At 43.7% G+C, this 21534-nt stretch overlaps 1 protein-coding gene across 1 annotated transcript in view; it reads right to left on the bottom strand.

The window, feature by feature from the left end:
- Nucleotides 1-20176, bottom strand: part of fat2 (FAT atypical cadherin 2) — a 95109-nt gene extending 74933 nt beyond the window's left edge. Inside the window, exons 1-3 of the mRNA XM_070962546.1 lie at nucleotides 19934-20176; nucleotides 5225-8491; nucleotides 3517-3828 (exon numbers count right to left, since the gene is read on the bottom strand). Coding sequence (XP_070818647.1) covers nucleotides 3517-3828; nucleotides 5225-8477 — 3565 coding nt within the window. The 5' untranslated portion in view covers nucleotides 8478-8491; nucleotides 19934-20176. The remainder of the gene's footprint in view (nucleotides 1-3516; nucleotides 3829-5224; nucleotides 8492-19933) is intronic.
- Between the last annotated feature and the right edge of the window lie 1358 nt (nucleotides 20177-21534).

The following is a 21534-nucleotide window of genomic DNA, read 5'->3' as shown; positions in this document are numbered from 1 at the left end:
CTGAGATGGAAAACTCTGCCTCATTTGCCGACTTACCAACAATGATATCCGATCACTGCAACCGTTACGTGTGGACAAACTCTCTCAGGGCGAGCTCAGATGCAAAACGTGAAAGTTATTGTGAAACAGATTCGCTCTTTGTGGAGCAAATTAAGGGGAAGACGTGAGTTTGAGCTGAAAATGTTTCAAAAGAAGTGAAACGTCTTCCGTCATCCCAAACCCTTTGACTTAACAGAGACGGACGCGAAGCAGCCTGGAGGAAGAGGAGTGAAGGTTAAGGCTGGGGTTATAGAGCATGTCAGCCAGAGCAGAGAGAGGCTCACTGTTTAACAGTTTCTGTTTGGATTCTGATGAATCAGACGGGGATAAGCTCACAGCACCAGCAGATCAATTTATTGCTGTTTGGGTATTTTGAGAGGATTTGCTGGAAATGAGAAGAATATAGAATACCTCCAGACTTATGATTTAAAGATAACCACATCTCATTTTGTGGCTTACGAGCATGAGACAACAGAATCCTTCACATCAGTTAAAGGATCTTAGAGGCTCGGCAATAATTTGAGGAGTTTGCTGTTAGAAATGCTGATGAACCGAGCAGATTCCTGACATGCCCTGCCTCACAAACAAACAACTTCTTTTGTGAAACACATAATTAAACCTACACTGATGCTGATTTTCGGTCAGTTTGGTGTATCTGGCACTCTCTCGTTCCCTAGAGGGACTTCAACGGCTCGACAAAAGGCTCGATGGGACTAGATCTTTCTCTGCTGAAACTTTATCAACTAATTCTTCAAGGTTGAATCAGACAGGCTGCTGCAGTTTGAAGTATTTACACGCTTCAGGAGAATAAAAGCTCAGTGTGAAACCTGCGTAGAGCCATGAGTCATTTCCATCCTGCCCGGGCACGAGAGGTTTCTCCACCAGCCAGCCTGTGCATTAGTAACAGTGGGTTCATTTGTGAAAATAAAACAAGGTGGATCATGTTCTAAAGATCAGCTTTCAGCAGCATGTTTATGTTACCAAACATAACACAGTCCCCCTCGTTTTCATGGATTTGCCCGATCAGTGAATGGCAATATCAGCTTTTTCTCGTAGTCGACGATTTTTCACGACATTTACTTGAGAAGGAACGTCGCCACCTTCATGTAAAAGGTCAGATTATCTGCGTGAATGTCAACATGTCCTCTCAATAAAGTGTGCACCTCAGATGCAAATTCCTCTTTGATTTAAGCTGCGTGGCCTAAAGTAATCGGACACTTGACATTACACTCATTTGATTACATCTCACTTCATTGATCTGCTGCTACAACAGCCTCCACTCTACCTGGCTGCAGTGATTTGCTCCCATTCAGCCACAAAAGCACCAGTGATGCCCAACACGGCGTGGAAGTACCTGAGCAGTCTGCACAGAGCCGTGAACTGAACTGCACCCAACACTTTTGGGACAGACCTCATCACTCAACATCAACCTGAGAAAAGCACTTTTATGGAGCTGGCTTTGTGCATGGGGACGCCGTCATGTTGACACAGGAAAGACACAAACTACTGACACAAAGATGGAAGAACGCTTCTGTTGAAGATATCATCGTTTGCAGAAACATTAAGACTTGACTTCACCGTTTCTAAATGGCCACATCCCATTTAGAGACAAGCCTGAGAAGAAAAGGATGCAGGAATGCGTACAGGGTTGTCCACATACTTAGGTTAAAGGAGCCTCGTAATCATTTTACGAGATATTTCTTTATTGTATAAACTCAATCAATACTTAATATTTTAATTTGCAGAATCTGTTGGCCTATTTTCTGACGTTTCTGATGTCTCTTAACACTGATTCTGCGTTATTATTATTATTATACGTGGACTCTTGGAAGACGTTTTAATTCTTATGGAGATCCAATGTGACAATAAAGAATAAAGTTCAGTAGACTCTACATGAATTAGGACATCTACATTCAGAACACCTCAGTCTTAATCCTCAGTGTAAAAAGTCCACAAAGACATCAATAACCCTTTTCAACCAAAACATATTCAACCCCGTGCTCGTGATACATATGCGTGATAAATGAATATCAAATACACCTGCTCCTTGTTTCACTGTGACACTGTTTCGGCTGTTTCAACACCTCCTGTGCTCCCTGCCTTTGTGTGGCATCTCTCTGCTAACACAACTCACCCTCCCTGTCTGTAATCCTTTGGTATACCGGCCTTCGGGTGTGGACAAACACCAGAGCTACCTGGAGATTATGTGAAGAGGACTGGGCCTGTAGCAGCTTGCAGCGCAGGAGCTAATGCTACGCTAATTTGCCTGAACATCAAAGCCTGCACCAGGTGACTCAGGTGCAACTGTCAAACATGAACACTCACACACTTGAGTGGGTTTACAGGCCTTCTCCCCCTAATATTTGAGTTTTTTTCTCCACCACTGCACAACCTTTTAGGACACGCGTGTATGAGTTTGTGAGTGACCTGTGACGGACTCTCTCATTATGAAGTTTAATTTTCAGCTCTACCCTCTGCGTGACACACCCAGGTTCTGCATGACTTGCTCTGCTCAGACTTGCAACAGTGCATTAGCAGATATCAACAATTTTTCAACCCACCCTTGTGGGAAATGACTCGCTGTTAGGTTTTACAGCTGCAGTAATGGCCAGAATGGAAATGCAGAGCTGCTGTGGGGACATGGCAACATATCCAGATAAATCGAAACAATTTGTAAGAGAAAAAGAAAAGTGGCCCTCCAGATGTCTTATATTCACAAGGGAGGTCTGAATCAAAAAGCAGATCAATCACAAGACGCGAGTAGCCTGTATATCTGACACAAGCTGATCCATTTACATCCAACATCCCATCCAGACTTACTCTATAAGCACCTGCCCATATGTCAGATGACTGAAAGCTTCAGTTCATGTTTCAGGGCCCTGTTGAATATTCAAATGTCTGTACTTGCTGTCACACAGCTGGAAGCTGAAGCTGTTCAGAGGATTTATTTTCAACACGTGATCTAAATGATGCTGTTTTATGTCAAAGGTAGAAAACTGGAGGAATGCTCGCATTATGTACCATTTTTCTCATGTACTATCTCTGACCATCTTGAGAATAAAGTGAGGGAAATATGAAATGACTTATGAACATAAGATTTTTAGGTCATTTAAACCTGTTAGACCCCACCTGCCTTCATGATGTCCAACACCAAAGACACGATGAGGCCCGTTCCTCAATCTTCTGATCATAACAGAGAGAGTTTTCCCCTTTAGAGACACGAAGCCGTTTGGGTTCTTCATGGGACAACAGGCTGATTTAAATGACTAAAAACTAATTGCTGTAACAACAACATGCCAAATAATGCTGATTGTCAGCAGAATATTTTTTCATAAATTACAAAGACCGTTTAAATGAGGTGAGCTCCAACACTAATGGAAAAAGTTTAATTATTACTGGTAATTGTTTTGCCTGTTCAATGGAAATGCACTGCTTTATAGCGAACAAAGATGCTCATGTTCATTCACTCTTAATTACCTGTTGTGGGATCCACATCGAAGTATGTGCGATGAGACTCCAGCATCTGGTAGGACAGCTTCCCCACAGAGGAAGTGTCCATGTCTGTGGCTGACACCTGGACGACGGACTTGACCTTGTCCATGTTCTCCTGGACGGAAGCGAAATACACTGGCTGAGAAAGTTCTGGAGCGTTATCGTTCACGTCCAGGACGTCCAGGAAGACATGAGTCCAGGAGATCAGAGGCTCTGTGCCCAGATCAGTGACGTAGACAGAAAGCCAGTAGTGAGGCCTCATCTCGCGGTCCAACGTCTCTGTTGTACGAATCACACCTGAGGCACATGAAAGGGTGGGGAAATAACTGTTCAGATACCACATGGTTTTCTCCAGTATGTACATGTTTCAAACCTGCTGTGTGAATTATACACTTATTAGTGCAATCAACTTTGCATTTCATCACTATAACTACCCTGGAGGAAACATCAATCACTATGTTGTTCATATAGCTCAAGATGAATCTAGATTGATACCCAGAGGCTCAGCAGCACTGGTGACACATTTCTCAAAAATGTGTTCTCAAAAATGTCTCAAATTCTTATGGCGTCAAAGATGGATACCACAGGATGGTTATGGAATGCCAGGTTCCTAAAAAACAACGTTTGTGCACATAGTTGCCTCCACAAGCAATTTAAATTTGAATACCCTGAGGGAGAGCTAAAGAACCATCAACGCAGAGAGAGAGATGCATTCCAGCACGACTCCGTTAGGACAGCAAACTCTATTTGGCCTGATTTTATCTGAGAGCAACAGCAGGCTAATGGGATGTACTACGATATGCTGAGAGGTCGCAGAGTGTTCTCTGTAAAGGATATGCTGACGGAAAAAGGCCTAACTAGCCCAGAGTAAGCGTCACGTACAACCATGCAAGCCTCATCTTTTCGTAAGCTAGAGGAAACTACATGAGGAACTGCATTACTGAAATCTGAACAACTGCAGAGGAAGACTGTGTTATACGAGCAACAGCTCCAGAACAGCCATTAACACACGTATGGTGAAAGTGTTTTGCCAATAAAAGATATGATCACTAATGAGTTGCTTAAATTCAGTCAATAAGCACAAAAGACACTGCCTTTTAGCTGCATGCTAAAAGATCACACGGATGTGTTGATCGTGAGCAAAATAAGCTACTGCTGCTCTCTCTGAAGGAAAAGTTGGACATTTTGAGAAATATGCATATTCCCTTATTTGAGTTAGATGAAAGGTTTGATAGCACAAACGTCTGTATGCAAAATGTGAAGTTCCAGCCAGCAGCCAGCTAACTCAGTTTAGCACAGAGACTGGAAACAGGGAAACAGCTTACAAACAGCATTATTTCTTGGTTCACACAAGTACCTTCCTGAACTCTCCACTGGTCGCTGGGCAATGAATTATGAAGAAAGTGAAGGCTGTTTTTAAAAGTTCAACGTCAACACAGCAGCAGAGCAACACATCTGAGTCTCTATTTCTACTTCTATTATCTCTATTAGTCAATGCTGCCGGGCCAAAGGGGGCACCACAGCTGAACCAGATTTAATCAATGCTATAATACAGTTAGGATCACTGTGTTCATGCTAGATTTTTTTTGTTACTGAAGAGCCCTCGAGTAGCACAAGAAAAAAAACCCTTTTACCCCTTATTACCAATAATACAACCACCAAACTACAACAAGCAAAACCTCCGTGTTTTTACCTGTTTCCTCATCAATGGTGAACACTCCCAGACCAGAGCCTTCGTGGATGTGGTACCTGACAACTCCATCTCTTCCCAGGTCCTTGTCTGACGCTGTAAGCGTGACCACTGATGTCCCCACTGGTGCATCCTCCATCACCCCGGCTTCATACACAAACTCTGAGAACACTGGCCTGTGGAGGTTCTCATTGACATCCAGAACCTGAATCTCCACAAAACAGGAGGAGGAGAGGGAGCGAGGGAGGCCGTGATCGACGGCCCGGACCGTGAGGTTGTAAATTGGTCGCCTCTCAAAGTCAAGCTCCCTCTCGAGGGTCAAGCCACCCGTGGAGGCGTCCAGATGGAAGATCCCGCCCTCTGTATTCTTGAGGTTGTAGGTGACGAGGCCTCCGCTGCCCAGATCCAAGTCAACACTTTCAACCCAGACGAGCAGGGTACCCACGGGTACATCCTCTGGAACTTTAATTTTGTAGACTTTGGGTACAAACTTGGGTGGGTTGTCATTTATGTCTTGTAAAACCACCACAAGGTCAATCGTGGAGAACAACTGAGGGCCAAGTCTGGCTTGGTCTCTCGCTTCAATCCAGAGGTCATGCCTGGGTGAGGTTTCTCGATCCAAACGGCCCGTCACCGTCACCTCACCACTCACTTCATCAATTCTGAACAGGTCAGTGGACGTCAGCAGGGAGTATTGGACATTACCACTCGCATCTGTGTCAAGGTCTACTGCATGAGCTGTAAAAATAATGGAGTCCACCTCTGCGTTTTCAGGCACATGTATCACGTATCTGGGCTGATCAAAAACAGGAGGATTGTCGTTGACGTCTAAGACATTCACTGCAACAAATTTCCACGCAGATGTTTGCGGAGTTCCCAAATCATAAACAGTGATGTTCAAAATGTAGAACTCTTTACTTTCTCTGTCTAATGGGCAAACTAACTGAAGGTCACCAGAGAAGGTATCGATGGAGAAACAGCCATCCTCATTCCCAGTTGTTATAGTGTACACCAGCTTACTGTTAAACCCGGTGTCAGCATCTGTTGCCTTAAACTGAATGATGGTGGAATTCAGTGGATGGTCCTCAGTGAGGTCAACTGAACTCGGGAGGCTCGTGTCAAACTTGGGAGAATGTCTGTTAGTGATGTGAATATCAGAGAATGTGTCTTCTTCTTGGTTGGTTAAAATGGGTTTAATGGACTCTATCAGTTTATCAGTCAGCTGCTTGAAAATGCCCGTTTCGTGGCAGTGGACCGTTGCTTCATCACCTCTGTTTGTAACGGTTACCCTGACAACTGAAGCTTCAGAGTGATGTCTGCCGTCAGTGGCTACAACTCTCAAAGTGAACGAACCTTCTCGCAGGGGAATCGGTTGCTTAAGGGTGATGGCTCCTGACACAGGATCAATACCAAATACTTGGAGCTCATTTCCTGACTCGATGACATACCTCAGCTGCTGCAGCTCATCTAAATCAATTGCTGACAGCTCCGCGATTGTGTGTCCCACAGGTAAATCTAGAGGCACAGTGGTGTTGCAGCCCACCCTCTCAAACAGAGGGGTATTATCATTGACATTGTTCAGGGTTATAGTCACGGGGCATTCGCTGACCTGACTGAAGGGGCTGCCGCTGTCTGAGGCCCAAACTCTCAGGTGATAACGCCGTTTCATCAGCTCGTAGTCCAAGTGTTCGGAGGTGGAGATGACACCTGTAAACGGGTCTATTGTGAAAGGTAGGGGGCCTGGGTTGGCAATAGCGTAAGTCACAAAGCCGTTTTTGCCTTTATCTTTGTCTGTGGCGTCCACTTTCAAGACACTGCTGCCAACAGGAGTGTTTTCATCCAGTGTGGCCTGATAGGTGGTGCGAGTGAACTGTGGGCTGTTGTCGTTTTCATCCGTTACCTCAACCACAATGTGAGTCTCAACTTCACCATGATTGGCCACTACATCAAACTCGTAACGATTCTTTATCTCATAGTCAAATTTCTCTGTTGTTACGATTATTCCCGTCTTTGGATTTATCTTGAATTTAGTGCTGTCCTCATTGTTTTTGATGCTAAAGGTAACATTATAAGGTACGGAGGTGACAGAAACCTTCACTACATGAGTTTTAGGTGGTGAAAACTCACTCACTGTGACAATGTAGGTGTCTTCAAAAAAGGCCAGAGGGGTGTAATGATACGCCGGAACATGGATTTGTGTAATTGGAGAGAATAAACTTGGGATGCTCCTGTCTTTAGCCTGGAGGGAGAGATTCAGTCCAAAAGGAGTTCGAGACCAGATAATCCTCTTTGTAGAGATCACTTGGAAGTCACTGCCCTGTGCCCCGAAGGGGATTATCTCAAAACACTTGTGAGGATCCCCTCCAACAATATTAAGGGATTCCACGGGCTTAACTCCTGCCTCCACGTGGACATTGATAGTGATTTTACCGTCTGTCGAGAAAGTGGGTGTGGGGGTAGGTGCGATGACTGGAGACCCCATGGACGTCTTTTGTACGTTTACTGTAACTCTGGCAACATTACCAAATTTTTGAATGCCAGACATCTTCTTTGTCCTGTCCTCAGCTAAAACAGTTAGGTCGTATCTCTCTGTGCGGGTGTGATTGAGCTTCTTGACGAGGCTGACTGTGCCTGTAAAAGGGTCGACGATGAAAGGATGAGCTCTGCTGGTGAAAGAGTAGTAAAACTCAGCGTTGCTCCCAATGTCGGCGTCTGTAGCACTAACCCTGACCACACTTGACTTAAGTTGAGTGTCCTCCCTGATGGCCACGTTGTACGAGGCAGGATAGAAAAGGGGCTTTAGGTCGTTCATGTCAAGCACCTGGATGAACACCTTTGTCTTTGCCTGGAAGTGAAAAGTGCTTTCAGTTGCCTCCACAGTTAGAGTATAAGTGTCTCTGACCTCCCTGTTGAGGAGTGCTGAGTTACTGCTGCGTGTTTTGATCCTCAAGAAGCAGAAGTCCCCAACTTCAATGGCTTCTGCTTGGAAAAGGTCGTCGTCATCACCTGACACAATGTTATATTTGATGTCCAAGACCATATCGGTCACTTCAATGCCCATCTTCACTGGCGTCTCAATGTATGTCCGTGGGGCAGAGTTCTCGTTGATGGTGGCGTTGTAGAGATGGTGCGTGAACCTCAGAGGCGAGCTGTCTTTTCCTTTTCCCATACCTCCTTGACACCTCTGCACATGCTGAAGGACTGCTACTAAAGTAAGGAGAGTTTTTCTGAAAGCTGCCATCTTTAGCACCGCCATGAAGGTCCTCAGACCTGAAAAGGAAAAGAAAAAAAGACAAATAAATCTCAGGTAGCACATATGATGTAAGTCAGGGATAAGAGAGCCTTTATGTAAAAAAAAAAAAAAAAAAAAAAAAAAGCCTAGTTTCTTTGAATAATAGTCTCGTCTGCATCGCCTTTTTTATCTGCGGAAAAACACATAATACAGATAACTGTTGTACCTCCGCTATTTTGTAAATAGACCAATCATTTCCCTAAGCTCCACAAAGAATACAAAATGGACACAGAATACACAATGACACAACAGCAGCGGGGAGGCCTGTGATGAGGTATCTGTCTCCTGTTCCAACTTGCCTTGATGAAAAAAAAGAAAAAAAAGTAAAAAAAGTAAAACAACGCTTTGTTTCGGGATAAGAAATTTGCCCCCAAGCCTTTTCAGAAAGGTGGCAGCAAAAAAACCTTCCCCGTAATTATTACTATAGTGGCCAAATACTAGCAAAAAGTACTCATTGAAATCATTACTTCTAAGCCTTTGTCATCACAGAGCTATGAGGGGGATTTGCTGTGTGATGACTCGGTATCATGCAGATGACAGTGGGTGGTTCAGTCCTGATCCGAGTGCAAACGGCTGCATGTGTACTGTAGGTCTGTGCTGGTGATTGCTGTATGTGCATTAGACGTCCCTGGAGGCATGAGCCGCCAAATTGCTGCTTTCATAATCAACGAAGGATCAGGATCCCACACTGTTACATTACAATATCTGTTTTACAAAGGAGGCCGAGATGGCAGCATGAAATATTAAATATAGATGTAGTGAGACAGATTTCACTGAGTGTGCACTAAAGATGACAAACACAGCCTTGATAATTTAAAAACCTTTACATTTGTCCATAAAACACATTACATGCAGCATTTAAATACCTAATTAGTTTAGAGTGTTTCTAATAGTTTATCTCAAGCACGTGTTAAATAAGGCTGCACGAAATAAGTTTTGAATGGATGGATGAATTAATACATGCTATAGACTCGCACATTAGATTAAAATCTATTTATCTGTTCACAGCAAATGTCTGCCAAGCGACACTAAAATTAATTTTCTGCTTCAGTTTCCCTCAGAGCAGATTCAATGATGAGAAAACTGTCGTCATATTCCAACAAGCCTCCTTTTAACCTCATCTACTGTATATCTTAATCAGCGTTATTCATACTTCAGTGTTGCGGCGCTGAAGACATAGCTGATGCTATCAAATCCTTGGAATCATTACTTAAGTTTTAAATCAGGATTTAGCATTCCCTGGCTAAGATAACTGTGTAGCTGATTTATTGATCCGTGTTGACAAGTTTTGGCACCACTCTTAACACCATTCACACAGTACAGGTGAGTCTGTATCATCACTGTCTCCATTAAAAACCATTAACAAGCAATGAGTCAAGCCCATTTGAACGGATACGACTGCATTTACAGTATGAACTGTTAAAAGGCCTTAATTCAGCTTAGACACATGCTTGAGGGAGCACCCTTTGCATGTGGATTCCATGTTTTTTAATGAAGACCAAAAGCCCAAATGTGCACAAGAAACATGGAAATACACAAAGTAACGTGAGCCGAGCTGATGCTCAGCCACGCCATGCCAGCTCCACTTTCACAACACCCAGAACTGACAGCAGAAGAACTGGAGGGCAGAACACTTTGCCCTTCACTGCCACTCTGACAGCCCATCCAGAGCTACAAGCAATCTGCACAGAACAATCTGGAGGGCAGAGATGTCGTTCCCTGAGATCAGAGATGAAAAGATCTCCGTCACGCTTTTTCCTCTTTCACTCCTCTGCAAAAATAAGCTTGTTCAGGTCAAAAAAAATCTAAATCATTTGACCCTTTTGTTAAGCCACAGAAGCTCTGGTGTCTGAATAAATGTGGACATGCAACAGGGAGAGAAAAAAGATGCCTTCATATTGCGCCACAAAGTTATGAATGCCAGTGTCGTACATTATCTCAGAAGTCATATGGGTTTATGAAAACAGCTCTCCCCGGGTATATGATGTACTGAAGGTTCAGGTCTGTGCCTCCAGGTAGACTGGCGCTGGGGGTTTCAGTGGAGGGTGACAGGTATGTGGGGTTTTACCTCCAGTCAGGGCACTTGGTGACAAATAATCAGATTACGAGGGTCAGGGTTGGTACTTTATTCATCTGTGAGGCTGGATTTAAGTAGTTTCAGCATAATTTAGTCTAGGGGCTGGGTCCTATTTCAAGCCAGGGACGCTTCACATGTGGCACCTGAGGGTTTTTCTCTCCAGTCTAAAATATCAATAGAGATCCTTCATAGATCGCAGGTCTCACTGCATGAATGCATGCAGAATTGCACTGTTTATTTTGTGTGACAGTGTGTCTGGTACCTAGATTAGAAGACGTGCACATACATCAAATTTCACATTGATCTCAGCCTCAAAGATATGGATCTACAGGATTGGCATAATGAGGTAGAAAGTAATCCTCAGTGTAATAATTACAGGTCTAAGACGGACTCCGTCTTTGAAAACACTTTAATATGCTAATCCCTGTGGACAGAACAAATCTGTCTAAATTCAAATGTCTCAAGCAGGGATTTAGCAAACAATCCAGGTTCTTCTTAAAGAGTCAGTTCATCCAAATCGCAAAAACACATACTTTGATTCGCACATCAGTAAACAGAACGGGGCTGTCTGCATAATGAGGCCATCACTCAGTGCAAGTGGGAAAATCTGTGTTTGTGGTTTGGGTGAAAGGAGACCTCACGATAGCACGAAAACACTGAGTCAGCGAGTGAACCATTAAACTGCCGAATGTTTGATCGGTTTTCTAAAAAGTGAAATCTTAAGCTTCGGCTTGTCATTAGCGGAGCGTGTAAATGAATTTTAAGCTCTGTGATCAGATGTTTCTTACTGGAACGCAGTGGAAGTCATAGACGGCTTCTTCACTTTTGCTCTTCACGCACGCAGGTTTGTATTTTTGACTTTTCCACCAGAGAATCACATATTTCCTCACACAGATGTTTATCTGTTTCATCGATTCGCTCAGTCCATCCGAGCCTCGAGGAGCTCCAACAGTCAGTCACCTAAACTCATCTTCGCAGAAAATGGATAAGACTTACAGCAAAGGTGGAGGATGTCGACAGAGCTAATAAGCGAGCTGCCAGCCTCACATCATAAACTGCGCCTGACAACAGATCATTTGGTTTCCGATAAATACGATGAAGGAAATGCACATTGATCGGCTGAAGTTGCTCTTGGACACTGTTGAACAGCAGACCTCTAATTTGGCCAGCGGGTTTGTGTGTCCCCAGTATGATTTGACTTTGATAGGATTTTCCATCCAAATATCTACATCCAAGCTGTTTTAGGCAGCATCACTTCAGCCGAATCAATGAAAAATCACTGTGTAGAGCATCAAAATGAACTAAACAACTTTACCAGATCTAATGGCTATAGTTTAGAGGGTTCTGTCTTGAAGCATTTTGGCTGTTCTTAAATACCCTAATTTTTACACGCAGATGCTATATGATATTAATAATGGTCCAAAATGATGCAATATTGTATATTTCTATTAAAAAAAACAAAGGACTTTCACCCAGTCTTCCATAAACCATGAGAAAACACTGATGGTAATAAAAGTATTAACTCATGTATCAAAATGGATCAGCCATCAGAAAATGGAGAAAGAAAACCTGAAAACATTTGTCTTATTGAAAGAAATTACAGATGAGCCAGTTGTTCTGTGTAATTTGCTCCGGTTTAGGGAAGAAAACAGCGAACGCTGTTTTGGCAACAACATAACTCATAAGAGAAAATACTTCCACAAATATTTGCTCATGTAGTGTTTCTGAAATAAAGGCAAATCAGCAGCTAGAGCCTTCAGTGAGCAGGCAGAGGAGGGTGGTTTAAGAGGGAGATGAGGATGGATTACGCTTTGATTGTAAACACAGAAATATAATGAAATTCATTTGAATCTAATGAACGTGGCAGCAAACGTAATGAATCCCACAAATCAGCATTACCTGCCTCATCAACGCACGCTTACAGTCACACTCCGATCATACACTGCATGCAGAGGTGGTTATTTATTCGAAGTGCTCCTCCGTGTCGCATGCTGGGCTTTATTTGCTCCATACGGAAAGTGAACAGTAAAACTACCTAAAGTAATCTGTTCAGGGTCGACTGGAAAGTTTCTACCGAGTCAGTCATTCCTGCAGCTTCAGCTTCGTAAAATTCAGCTTCTCCATAAACTCGACTGAACCTGAAACAGGCTGAGAGGTAACATTCATTTCTTCATCCAAACACCCAGCGCTGCAGGGCAGAAACCCCGGCCGTCACCGAGGCCACTCAGGTCAGCTCACACATGCAGATACACACCATCCCACTTCCACTCGCATCATCAAACACACTCTCCGCTCCCTCCCGGTGTGTGTTCCAGGTAGCGACCTGCAGCCACATGTTCAGCTCCAGCTTCCCGGATCACATTTCAACGCCCGTATGGCTCCCAGCACCGACAGAGGAGAGTATCAGCAGCGTTTTTCATTCCTCGTCTGCACTGCCTCTGCCTGTCATTCACTGCTGGAAGCTCAACAATGTGCAAATCGACTGCAGATCCACAGTTTTAAACACAATTCTGGGAAAATTTACTGTTTCATGTTTGTCGGCTCTCTGCTGCAGGCCACGTGATCGTTGCTGCTCGTCACTTCTCCGAGAGGTGTTTCTAGTAGAGTGTATCCACATACAAGCACATCTGCTGATTTTATCGACCAAATAAAGGTTAATCACAGGTTTATCACTGTATGTTGCTTTTTTACATCTTCCAAACGTGCTTCTCTTATCGGTTGTTTAATATACAGCTAATGTTACACCGTTTTTACCATAATCCACAGACGGTTAACAAGCCATTTTTTCCTGCTTACATTGCTTCCTGCATTTTTGGTTTGTCGGTTTGATCCATCTGAGCAACCGTAAAAGACGCAAAAAATCAGCATTTTGAGTGTGTGTTATAGTGCTTCCTATGCAGAAAATCACTTCCAACATTCAAAATATTTTGGATCTTTGCCTTTATCTTTATTCATTATTCATAAAAATTAACTGTTCATTGTATCTTTACTGTTAAGATGGATTTACAACTGATAATAGCAGTCCTGCCACAGTAGGTTTTACTTATACTTCAGTGATGGATTTTACCCATTGACAGCACAATCACGACTGTCAATCATCCCCTGATTACATCCTGTCATTCACTTTGCGATACAGGGTAACGGTGGGCTATGCACACACTCAGAGAACCCGAGTTACATTCGGGTCACTTCTATTTTGCCTCATCCCAGTACTGAATAGCGTTGTATGCTGTCGTTATCCTTCCACAGTGCTGGAGGCTGACTGTGTGTTCATGAGAAGACTTCAAAGGCTGTTTTCAGCTGGCTTCACCAGAAACGTGCAGGAGGAAACACAAGCAGCTCTGGCTGATTAATCACAGCTATGTGTCTATACAGAACATGCTGCATCTTTGGAACTGAACTTTAATAACCAATTTTAAAGTCTGTAAAAATAGATCTAATATATTAATATCAGTATTGGCCCAACAAGTCCAGTATTGGTGAAATGCTCCACTACTTTTTAAAACTACGCCAGGTTTTCTTCTCAAAACACAGAATCTGGGGTGAATATTTAAAGCTGATTGAACAGATGTATTAGTGATAGCATTTCTGGTAGAATCACATTTACTTGCAGCTCTTTGTCTATCTGCTGTTGGCTCTTAGTTTACAGTCACTGTCCACTTACTCATCAGTCCAACGTACAAATTACACAAGCTGCACTTGACTCAGTGTACAAGTAGTCACTCATTTCCTGTGTGATGACTATTGCGACACAGACAAGTTGAATCATGGATCCATATAGCTGCCAATCTGGCTTTGTCAATGCTCCGGGGTGTTTTACAATGGGAGAGCGGGGAATGTGGTTTGATCCGAGGGAGCCAGCAGCGCACAGAGCCAACAGCAGGCCCCGTCAGGCCCACTGGCACACAGGTAATTATCTCCATATGTGTGTACAATGGTTTTTCACCAGTAAATTGTGGTGAATGGTAATGGTGGAAAGTGGTCTTGTAAGGGACTTAAAAGATTTCAGGGTTTTCTCTTTCTCCTCTGAAAACTATACAGCATTATTCTTCCTCCTGCTCCGCCTCCGACTGTATTCATCCCTTCAACCCGTTTCCTGGGTTTTGTGAAGTGATTACATCCCTCACTCCGAAAGAAAGGAGAGAACGTTCCTGTGAACCTTCTTTCCTTACCTTATGGGTCAGAAGGCATCTAAGGTTGTGTTTTGGAAGTGGCCGTTTCAGTTAGTCGTTTAAGTTTTCTACAATAATCTTCCACAACACGCTGAAAAACGTCCCAACAGCAGCTTGTAGCACATTACATGCAATGAATCAAGTTTAATCATGCATGTGAATCCTAAATAGAGGGCTTCAGAATAAAGTCTGGCCCTTTAACATCCTTGTATCATCATGGCTGGGCCGACACGTTTTCCTCCACATGAAACTAAACTTACTTCCAGACATCCTTCATTTACATAATTGCAGAGTTCAATTTCCTCCCCATCTATAAAAAACAACATCCATAGTCTGTACTTTGGCACAATCTAACACAGTAATGAGTCTGTGCTGCACATTAAGCCGTGATGGATGGGGAGGCTTTACCCAATGTCAGTCTATTAAGTGCTCACTCTTGTATCCTGGTGGAAAAAACGCTCCAAATTTGCTGACTACAAAGCACGGGCAATGTTTCGCTCCTCCTTCAAGATTCGCAGAGTGAGGCAACCCGAAAATGTCAAATTTGACAATCAGGTGCTACAACAAGGTGCTACAGCAGCTGGTTCCATTCAGATAAAAGGTTGTTTCCAAAGGCGCCCTGCGAGACGTGCAGGTCTTTAGCATTTCAAGCCTGATAAAGTTCTCTGGGGTCTGAGAAAGTGTTTTGTAGAAGTGATGAGCAACAACAATCAAAGATCCACAGCATGTCGTAGAAAACTGGTAAAGTGGAAGATAAATAAGATTATGGAGGTATAATGTCACCTTGTATTTATCTAAATATAAACATAAATCATCACAACTCTCTTTACAGTCAAGGACTGATCTTCAGGCTTCAGTTAAAGATCCACAGCTTCAGTAAGTTTGATGGGACATACAGTTTGTAAGAACAGGCCTCGAGGTTTCTATGAATCCATCAAATGGAGTAAAAACTGACCTCATCCGTAACAACAATAGCTTACAGTCCCTGCTAATGCCTCTGGACCTGAAGGTTTCTGTAAATTGTCAGCAGTTATTTGATTTGCTTGCGGCCTGTAAAACATCTTGTGTCATCCCGGCCTGCCCGTGTTTTCCCATACGCATCCCTTGTGGGATTAAAGTCAATTTTATGTTATATGATACCAGACAACACAGAGACCCACATTCCCCGAGAATTCACTGAGCCTTATGGATTCATGTCGACCAATCAGCAAACGACGGGCTTGCAGAAGCTTCACAGTGATTCCTGTCAGCGGCTTCACTCAGGCCAGGCCTTCACCGTAAAACGCTGCGGGATGTGTTGATGTACACATGAAGGGAGCTGTCAATCACTTTTTCCAGCCTGCTCTAAACAGCTGTTTCTACTGACTGATTCCTAAAACTGTGGGCGGGGGCTGACATTCAAATAAGAACAGGAAACATTCACAACTCTCCCTGACCCCGTCTCAGGTCCAGAGGTAAGACTGGATGCGCCTCAATCCTCCACTCTCCTCACACTTTATGACTTCCTCCTGCAGGACTGTTATCAGCGCTCCATGATGGCTGACCTCTGCACACCAGCCTCCACTCAGCAGTGCAATCCTTTCTTGTCTTTTGACTCAACGTATTAGCGTTTGCCTACATTATTCATGGAACATTATTCCTACAGTTCATACAACATTAGTATCAGAATTTCAGGTCTGACTTTTATGGCACAGAGCTGGTTTTTGATGTGATCTGCAAAAGCTCACTTTACCTTCGCTAATGTTCTTCTCTGCACTGTCTCCATTTACTTAAGTAGATGTGCACTCTGTCAGCAGTGCACTTATCTTAAATTAAAAAATGCATCACCTAACTAATTTCCTGCAGGTAATCAAAACCCTGAACTTCGCACAAAAAACGGATAAAAAAACTCAAGTTTTACTGCACTGAACATTCGAATTTATCAGCAGATCGCAGCATCTCCTCGTTTCTGAGAGTGCATGTAAATTTGTTGACTTAAATAAAAAATGAATAAACAATGTCAATGCACACAGTAGCACTCAGCAGCAGTCACTAACTGTGTTCAAACCTCCTCTAAATCTAATCTAATCTGGAGATTGAAGATTGCATTAAAGCGTCAGTGAAATTACTGAAAACTCTGATCAGCAGAAACTCTCACAGCTAACGCCTTTGCAGGACTGGAATTTAAGATCAGACCTCCTGGATCTTGTAAGGGTGGGGTTACGATAGTAACCTCCGTCTGGAAGGGTTCGGGGGTTGGGAAGGGTGCGGCCTCCAACCTAACCTCTCTCACACCCACAGCCATGAAGCCAGGACACGGAGGCCTTTAACTGGAGCGGAGTGGTTATATTGGGACGAGCTAACAGCCCTGAGCTGCTCTGGTCTGGAGGTGCTTAACCCTGTCAGGACTACATGCAGTCTGATGAAACCATGAGAACAGGGCGAGAGTCTGTCTTAAATAAATACAAATTAAAAGGATTGTGGAAGGAACTTAGGACAAAATGTGCAAAAATATTCTAAATAAGTGATGTTTGAGGTCTGACAGTGAACTTATTTCTTCCTGTCAGCTCATTTTAGATGCTCCACATTGCTGCTATACGTTTTGTATGATATATGGCCCAAAACTGCACAGTGAACCGCAGCATGCATAAGTAAATGGGTAATATCTGTGGAAAGGCAAAATCCATAGAAAACCTCTATCACAGCACATGTAATTTTATATTATGATTAAGGATTGTTTTCTGGAAAATCATTCAATGTCCTCCGTGCGTATAAATGAACCAGACGAGGGCGTTTGTTTTTGTTGAATCCAGACAATAAAACTGAATACAACATTGGTCAGAATGTCCTCATGCAAGCAAAGATATTAAAAAGTCTTATGACAAATCCTTGACAGGAGATTAGTGCATGCTGCCGAATTCACCAGGTGAAAGACTGTGAATGTCAAAGGTCACCAGTGATAAAAATATTAAGTGGCCTTTGCAGAGTGGAGCTTCTCGTCCTCCTGCCTCTCACCCGATACCGCAAAGACTGCTAAACAAAGACTGTGGGTGATTCCTCAAGCTCTGGTCGACAATAGCAGTACACTTTATTGTCACAGCATCTGTAAAAGCTGTGATGGTGCTCCACTGTGGGCAGTCATAAAAATTCAGTGTGAAGTCATGGAAATGTTCTGGGATGAGACTTAAAGAAAGAGTGGAAACACTGTGAAACTCTGGGAGCATAAACTGCACTTGGACTTGACGGAGTTTGTTTAACCGCTTTATATTTAGGTTATAAAAGTGGAGCAAAAAATGTTATTGCAGTCTGAACAACTGCAATAAAATACTAAACCGTACTACTCTCTTACACTGATATAGTATTATTTATAGTATGTGCTCTTCTCTGTGAGACCATTCTGTGCAGTACTGCAGCCTGTCTGCTGTGTTTTGCTGGTCCTCTCCTCTCAGAGCCGCAGCCTGCAGGGTTCAGGTCATGTCATGGGTGGAAGGTTGAGTGGAGGGGTCGGGGGTGTCCTTTCAAGCTAAACTGCCCCTCTGCACACACACCCCACCCACTCCTACACCCAAAGGGTCACTCAGGCCTCACAGCAAATACCATAATTACAGGGAGGGTCAGAAATGTCTCGGCAGCATTCCCTGTTAGCTCAGGCTGTCAGTCACTCCGACGGTCTGACGGTTCGTTTGCGCCCGACTCTGTGGGATGGGACGGGTGGAGCAGGCAGATGTTGTTTGGATTAGGGTGGATTTCATCTCATTTTCCCCTCATATCACACTCTTTTAGTTTTCAATCTCTCTTTGGCTAATTTCATCACTGCCCTTGGTGATTCTTCTGCAGCTCACCCTGAGTCAGGCAGGAGCTCAGGTAATAAAACAGTTGAAGAGGCCAACAGCCTAATTGCTTGAGGGTAATATCCATCCATGCTTTATGGTGGGCCGCTTCAGCCGTCCTTCCAGCTGATTTTATCTCAACTACTCCAAACAGCTGTGTTATCTACGCTGCCATTAATGAGGCTCAGCTTTTGCCAAATTGCCCATCAGATGAGTCTCAGTCCAGCCTTAATGGCTGCATGTGCTTGACTAAAATTTCCGCATTTCTGTCGAAACCCTGTGCTTCACAAAACTTTACCTGATGGGAAAAGTAAACTCACTTAATCCAACTTTAACAAAATTAAACTTCCCTATCAGAGCTTTGGCATTTTCCAGGGACATAAAAACCAATTAAGTGTCTACCTGCCACAGAGTGAAAGCATCAACTGAAAGTAACATCTAAACACGACACAGCCTCGAGCAGCTTTTAGGTCGGATGAGGTTCAGAGAAATGAGTGAGCGGCTTTCTTTTCACAAAACATCTACCTGTGTGTCGCTTTCCACTGTGGAAAGTCACCTTCAGAGAAATGAAATGGTCAGTCGTTTAAGGTTATCTTGGTGGCCATCCATCACAAATGCCATCCTCTATTTCATAGAACGCGCCATGCAAGCCGGCCTCATTGAGAAGTGACTGGACTGGATGGACACACCTTCAGCAGCAGAGAAAAACCAGGCCCTCACTCGTCAGGCATTTGAAAGAGAGGCAGACCCTCGTCATTTTCCTGTCACGGCATTGCTTTCATACATGCACCATCATTGCAAAGAAACATGATTGAGCAATTAGCTCCAGAAGAAAAAAATGAGGAGGGAGGGACTCTGGCCAAAGCTTCGAACGTCAAAGCTCAGCTGCATGCGTTGACATGCGCCTCCACCACTACTCTTCACCTCCGCTCACATGCTGAAGCTCGCAGCTGAAAGTGTCAGAAATGAAAGCTCACAGCTCCTTTATGTAACATCAGCTCACACACTCACTCCCTTTTTTTCTGAAATAAAGTAAATAAACTGATTGATTAAATGTCAGTTCTCTCTTTGGTGACAGTCAGGACTCAAACACACATTATAAAGCACCATGAGAAACTCATGTGCACATTGTTAGTGCACAGTTTTAACTAGAGGATGACCCAAGGAGCATAATATGCAGCACTGGTGTGATTTATGCATTGGCAAAAAAGTTCTTCTGAGGCATTTCCTCTCTGTTTATACATACTCCTGGGCGGTGTTTATGAATGGTGTAATACTAAACAGTGGTGTTGTTCTTCACAATAAACAGCAGTGTGAAGTGGAGTGAAGCCGCGTGCACGGCGAACGACAGGGAAAACTTACCTCAGGTCCAGTTAGGCGACTCTTCCAGGAATATCGGTCTCTTTCCTCCCCTCACACTGCAGGGACTTTAAAAATCCTTCGACGGGCCGGCAACGAGCGGCGTACTCCCATAGCGGTGTGGTGGAGAAGTCCGTGAAAACAAGGAGAGGAGATGCAGCAAAACACACACATGCAGAGTCAGAGTGTGTTTCAGCTGCGCAAACTTCAACTTCAGCGCCTTCAAAGGCTCTGAACCCAAGTGCTGCTGAGACACCTCAACACTCCCTCAGGAGTCCCATCTCCACCCACTTCTCACACTGTCCCTCCTCCTCCTCGAGAGAGACACACACACACACACACACACACACACACACACACACACACACACACACACACACACACACACACACACACACACACACACACACACACACACACACACACACACACACACACACACACCTTCCATGTGCCCAGATTGTGGGCTGTGCTCCCCCCACTGCTGCCTGTGGGCTCAAGCCTTTGGGCCTTGGCCAGGACTAGGGTGTGTGCATGTGTGTGTGTGTGTGTGCGTGTGTGTGTGTGTTGTCTGTTGATACTTTAAATGTCTCTGCAATATGTTTGGATTCAGTTGGATTCCATTCAGAACTTTCTTTTTTCTCAAAGCAATAATTAAAAAAATAATAAATGCAACAAGTGGATTTAAGAACAACAAGTGTCTCTTTTACACACACACACACACACACACACACACACACATCCGTTGATTACAGCACGTAAGTTCGCGGCTTCATTCTTCCTGTTCGGGAAGCCAAATGAAACGCTTGTGTTGTCTGTACAGTATATTTGTGTGCAAAGAAAATCCCTTAAGTGCTAACCAAAGGTCTCAAATTAGCAACGTAACATTCAAACAAATAATTAGACAGTGAATTATCACCACGGTGTGGAGCGAAACTCTTTTGGCAGTACAGCCGAAAGCCCACATCAACATTTGCTGACCAAAACAAAGAAACCTTGGAGGAGCTTATGCCTCCTGTGAGGAGCTGCAGCAGCAGAACACACTTCAAACAGGTCACTCCAACCAAACCACAGAGGAGAAAATCCCACTTACCCTGAGTGCTATCTGGCCACATGAAGTGTCCCTCAAGGAGCTTAGTGATGCAAACTGACTGCAAAACACAAAAATAAACAGAAAGTACTCATTTACATAAAATACAAACACATAAATACCGAAACACAAAATATGGCAGCATCAAAGTGTCCTTGACAAAGGTGCACGAGTGCATTTATTATTCTCTTATGCTCCAAGAACACTTTTCCACCTGGGCTACTTTTTATTTGACTGGGTAAAAATAGTTTTTGTGATAATCAGGGACATTATTTCCACCATTTGTGCTGCTTCCCCCGAGGAAATGTTACATATTGTCTAAGAAATTGTCCCTCCTTCGTCTTCTGTTATCGTGATTGAGTTCAACAGGCTGCAGAGCAGTGACTGAAAACTGATCAAACGTCATCTCCGTTCATGACAGCCAGGCTGAAACTGTCTGACAACACCATCCCTTTGCTAAATGGAAATAAAATCTGAGCTTCTTTTTATGACCGTTAGGCAGCTTTAAAGGCCC

This window comes from Chaetodon trifascialis, chromosome 5 (assembly GCF_039877785.1).
Source record: "Chaetodon trifascialis isolate fChaTrf1 chromosome 5, fChaTrf1.hap1, whole genome shotgun sequence".
Classification (NCBI taxonomy): Eukaryota; Metazoa; Chordata; class Actinopteri; order Chaetodontiformes; family Chaetodontidae; genus Chaetodon; species Chaetodon trifascialis.
The sequence above is the reverse complement of the archived record's forward strand: the minus strand, read 5'-3'. Positions and strand labels throughout refer to the sequence as shown.